At 33.0% G+C, this 5,509-nt stretch overlaps 1 protein-coding gene across 1 annotated transcript; it reads left to right on the forward strand.

The window, feature by feature from the left end:
• LOC110716897 (peamaclein-like) lies at positions 1-3,574 on the forward strand. Its single transcript, XM_021895550.1, has 3 exons — positions 1-100; positions 232-282; positions 2,919-3,574. Exons 1-3 carry the CDS (start codon positions 1-3, stop codon positions 3,101-3,103), a joined length of 336 nt encoding a protein of 111 aa, XP_021751242.1. The 3' UTR covers positions 3,104-3,574.
• Positions 3,575-5,509: the final 1,935 nt, after the last annotated feature.

Raw genomic sequence — 5,509 nt, forward strand, 5'->3', positions numbered from 1 at the left:
ATGGGGGTTTCTTTAAGCTATCCTACAAAATGGGCTTACGTGAGTACACTAGTGATTGTCCTTGTTGATGGCTCTTGTAATACAATGACGATAAGGGCAGGCATGTGATGGTGTCCGGAAATTCTGCCTCCATCTTTCTTTAGATAATAACACTTTCGGTGGTGGTTCCTCGGTGTTAGCAGTTTTGGCTTTATAAACAGAGATAAATGCATGTATCAATGGGTTGTTCAGAAACTGATGCAATCAGTAACCATTCTAGCAAACTCGACAAATCTGGTACTTGTACTTCAGTAACCATTTGCATGTTTACGTTTTTAATACGCAAAACGAGACTTTTTTTTTTGTGTTTTTAATTCTGAGTTCAATTTGGAACCTTAAGGATCAAAGTAGCCCCTAAAGCCTTTAACGGAACATTTTTCAACATGCAAATCAATAAAAAAGAAAAAAAATTAATAAGTGGAGAGTAGGCCCCACTAACGGAATTTGTTAACGGTGGGATAACGACAAGGTTACTATGTACTTAATACACATATGTGCGGGTTACAATGTGAAAAGTGCTATTTGAAGGAACACGATGTAGAAAAGTGAAATAAGGAGGGTTATTGTGTAGAAAAACCATTAAATTTTAAATCACCATTAAAGCAACTAAGCAAAGGGCCAATAATACCGTATGAAGAAAATATTATCATAACAATTTTTATACAGCAAGGAGAATTGCCCTACCTAGCCAAACTCCTCGTTCCCTAACCTGGCTTGGGTTAGTGGGTTAGGCACGTAGAGAGTGGGGATGATGGGTAAGAAATCCTTACCGCCAAAGTGTCCCTAATGGGGATTGAACCCTCCATCAAAGTTAGTAGTCTTAGAATGCGATTTTTACCATTTGGCTCAGCTTAACTTGGTGTATTATCATAGCCATTGACATTTTGTCATTAATCCTGTCACATCAAAACGTGAGACTTTTCATCATTCACCAGTAATCCTTAAAGAGCAAATGCAAATTCGATGTAGCTCCTGTAAAAGATATCTTCCAATCTTCCATACAGTCCAGAAACTACTACGTGAATTTTCAAAAGTTTTCCGTGTTCATATTCACCTTTAATTTTAGATGCTTTTTCACGAGAATTCCTTGAGATTATCATATTTGTAATTTAACTTTTGTGTAGTAGTGGCCAACTCATATTTTCATTACATAGAAGTCGCTGGAATAGATGTCATTTGCTATCATACTCTTTCGTTGGATTGACTTTAGCTCTATAAGGGGTCATAAAACTAATGGCTTGTTTGGTTGTCGGCTATGAATTATGGTAATGGTGATAGGTCTTGCTGGTCAAATCGGATGTGTAATTTGAGATGTTTAGTATTCAAAAATTTCGGATCGTTTACAATTAGGTGTGAAATTTTCAAATACGGATAAATCAAATAATCTTTAGTCCAAATATTTTAAAATGCAATTCAAATTCGATCCCCAAAAAGTTCAAGTATTTGATCCAAAATATTGAATGTAGAAAACTTTATTGCATACTTCGTATTTGGTTTCCTAGATTGTATTGGCTCGATTTTTTCAAATAAGATTCATATTGCCTTGTTAAAATATTGAAGTGCTGCAAGTTCATGAACTAATTTACTATGTATATACTAGTATTTACTACGACGATAACAAAATTTGCCTGCTCTTTGTCAACTATAAAATATACAGAGTAGTAAATACTTTGCTTTTACTTGGATATTGTGTAAAAATAAACTTCAATGACTCCCTACCACACTAGAAATTAAACGAAAAGTCATACCAATAGTATCAATCTTTTAGGAGCGCTAATGATAGATGTTGTTTAGTTGGATTCTATGAGCAACTTAGTTGAGTTTATATTTATTGTATGACAATGTATCTACAGGCCATACACTTGGAAGTTGAGGGGAGTGGGAGTGGTAATGGTATCAGGGATTCAACCTTTAAACACCTTCACCTAGTATAATTCAATTCAAACCCCAAATCCAAAGTACGAGTTTTATCAAGTGAATCAAATCTTAATTACAAGTATTTTAAATTGGAGTAGATGATAAAGAACATAATTATATCCTAGTGTAGATTAAAGCGTACCAATCTATGGGTTCACTCAGTCTATGCATAAAACCAAAAAAAAAAAAAAAAAAAAAAATTTGCATACCAATCTATGCGTTATACGAAGTAGTTCATAAACTATGGTTCATGAATTTACTAGAAAACACCTCACGCATATGAACCTTGGACAAACTCTTCCCTACTTTTTTCATGCATTGTCTCGCACTCTATTATCACCCCCTCACTATATAATAGGGTCACTTATACTTGAGCTTATAGCCTTTTATCCACACTATAAGCCAAACAAGCTAATTAAACCAGAGTTTACTTTTTTTGTTATTTAGTTTCCCACATAATAATAGAACTTTGAAATTAAGGTTTTGTAAATGAGGCTTTTGTATGTGACCGTGATTCTTATCTCCCTCATTATGGCTTCCATTTTAGTGGAACCTATCCATGCTCAATCAGGTATACTTTATCTTTGTTCTCTACTTATTCTTGCTTCGTTGGTGTTTATGTTCATTATAGATTGGTTTATGATCGTGTTATTTTATTATTAGAAACTCTAAGCAAAATCCGTAGAGCAATGTCTTCTACAATGTTAGACGTGTCATTTTTAAACCTTTGAGCTCTAGGAATGATATGTCTTTGTAGGGATCAGAGAGTGGCCCCGTTTTTAAAGCTCATCCTGACTCGAATCTTGATTAGTTTTACATTAGTTGTATGTACTTCCACTAAATCTTATTGGTGAACTAATAATCTTTTATTAGTTGTTGTCTTGTTACTAATTAATATGAATCATTTAGCTTCACTAATTATCTCACACTATTCCTTTTATTCGTAAAATGATGGATTGAAGCTATGTGTGCAAGCAAGTGCAACGCAAGGTGCTCGAAAGCAGGAGTAAAAGATCGGTGTTTGAAGTATTGCAACATATGTTGTATGAAATGCAAGTGTGTTCCTTCTGGCACGTACGGTAACAAGCATGAGTGTCCTTGCTACAGAGACATGAAGAACAACAAGAACAAGCCCAAGTGCCCTTGAATTCGATGGGAGTCACTCAGTACGTGTCCTTATTATGGTTACGAGCCGAGGCTATAATTGTGTTCATGCTTTAACTAGTTGTGTGATGAGTTATATGTCTATGTGATGAGTTGTGGCTAAGTTGTTTTGGTCACTGAGTAAGATTGTAATTATGTATTCATATATGTTTACTACCAGTATGACACTACTAGTTCTGTATGTCTATGACATAATTTTGTTGCCATTGTATTGTTTGGAAATTACCAAAGATTATCTTAAGAAAAAAATAATTATTTATATAATTGGTTTGTGTAATATAAAGTTATTAGACATTTACATCTACTAGTGAGCTAAGGAGTCAAGTAATTGCTTATTTACTCTTAATTCTTGCTCATAAGAAAAAAATAAATAAAAAAGACACTCTTAACTGTTCTGAACTACACCGTGTAGCTAGTTATAATTTATTTTTATTTAAAAAAAAAAAAAAAAAAATTAAACTTCGGTATTATTTTAAAATTTCTCAATCTTTCCTCTTTTCTTCTTCTCCAAGCCAAACCAACCGTAATATTGTAACATTTCTCAATCTTTCTCTTTATCTTTGCAACAAATACCCACTTGAATTTTTGATGCATGTATGAATAGTCAAATTGGTAAGAAATTCTTGATTCTGACCTTTTTTATTGATTTAATTTTCTGGGTTTGAGGAGAATTTGACATTAGTGGTTGATTAATGGTTATGTGGGTATATGTTTCTTGCACGGCATTTGCTAAATTGAAGCTGATAATTGGTTCGATTCTGCTAACGTTCTGCCACCACTAATAGCTGCGCCGCTACTTCTTTCGCGGTGCCGACAGCTACGGCGTCCATTAATGGATTGATATTGGATCTCGGTTCGAGTAATCGGGGTTGCTGGAATTTCAATTTCTTTCTCTCTCTCCTGAATTACCAAGTTTCTTTCTCTTTTGGAAAGAAAACGAAGTACCAAGTCCTTGTAAATATTTGTTTTGGGTTACTTGGTCAGGTGTTATTAGGTCGGTCAGGAGTTATCCGGTTAGAGGTTATTAGGTCGGTCAGGGGTTACTAGGTTATAGGTTATTTGTGTGTTAGCTGACCTGGCCACACTGTATGGCCATACAAAACCTGCTGTCTAAACTAACCTTTCTTCTAAATAATGCTTATCTTTTATCCCTTAACTTTTTTTTTTTTTTTTTTTGAGTCAACTTTTATTCTTTAACTTAAACGCATCAACATTGTTAGTCTTACTTTTTTAAATGGTTTTTTCAACAAATATCCTCCAACTTTTTAAAGATTCACCAAATACTCTCTCGTATTTTTCAAAATTTATCAAATACCTCTCACTTTCCGTACTAGAACAAAATGCCCTATCACTTAATAGATGTCAATTCATATTGTGTTTTGCCTTTTAATTTAAATAATGTTGCTTTGTTGTTTACCTGTGGGTAATTTTTCCTTTAATCTGCTGCAATGTAGGAATTTTTGGCCACGGTCACCAACCATGTTCAATTCCTTATGCAAAGCCTAAATTTAATGTTTCAAGAGCTTTGTCAGGTAATTTTTTTACTGTATACATTAAATTTTACTATTTTCTTTTTTAGATATTTCAATTTTGATAGTCAAATTATTATTTGTTAATTGATAAGGTTTATGCGATTAGAACCTAGATGAATTTTTTTTTTTTTGAGGAAATAGAACCTAGATGATTTAATATGATCGGTTATGTTCCTTCTCATTGATTTATTTGATTCTTGATGATAGATTTGAGCTTATTACTTTGGCTTCTGCATTTAGGGTTTGTATACACTTTGGGTTTTAGTTAATTGCGATTGATTGAGCTTTAGTGAGAGTTTGGTTTATCTGTAATTTTTTTTAAAATTTTTTTTTATGTATGTATATCTATAAAAAAATTTGTCAGGGATTACGGTTGAAATGATGCAGCTATAAAGTAAATAATGTTGGTTTATGTTTCAGCTCAACTCTTATTCATTAAGGTTAGAGCTAGACGTTGCAAAGTAGTTTGCATGGTAAATTTGTATTGACTTTGGGCATAGGTTATTGATGTTCAATATATAAAATGATTTTTGGCTAATACGGATAGTTCTGCTTTTTGAACATTCATATTAGAATACTACATTGAAATTCATGTTAGTGAAACTGCCCTCTTTACGAAGGTGGAGGGTGATGGAAATAATGATCAAAGATCTAATATTACAACTACAGTTGGATTGGTTCATTAAACCCGTGAGTGATGTATAGACTTAATAAAATTAAGTTATTTATCTGTACTTCTTATTTTCTCACACATTTACCAATATTAAATTACTTTCATTATAGGTTAAATAGCTGAAGACAAGTTTATGTACTTGGATGCTTTTTGCTGATTTTTGTTCAATTTTTGCTAGTTACTA

Source organism: Chenopodium quinoa, unplaced genomic scaffold (assembly GCF_001683475.1).
Source record: "Chenopodium quinoa cultivar QQ74 unplaced genomic scaffold, ASM168347v1, whole genome shotgun sequence".
Lineage (NCBI taxonomy): Eukaryota > Viridiplantae > Streptophyta > Magnoliopsida > Caryophyllales > Amaranthaceae > Chenopodium > Chenopodium quinoa.

What these genes read in the sequence shown, in the direction of transcription:
- LOC110716897 (XM_021895550.1), top strand. Translation starts at nt 1, where the DNA reads ATGGGGGTTTCTTTAAGCTATCCTACAAAATGGGCTTACGTGAGTACA. An exon ending in TACAATGACGATAAGGGCAG is followed by an intron (nt 101 to 231) that starts GCATGTGATGGT and finishes TGGGTTGTTCAG; the next exon opens with AAACTGATGCAATCAGTAAC. An exon ending in ACTCGACAAATCTGGTACTT is followed by an intron (nt 283 to 2,918) that starts GTACTTCAGTAA and finishes GATGGATTGAAG; the next exon opens with CTATGTGTGCAAGCAAGTGC.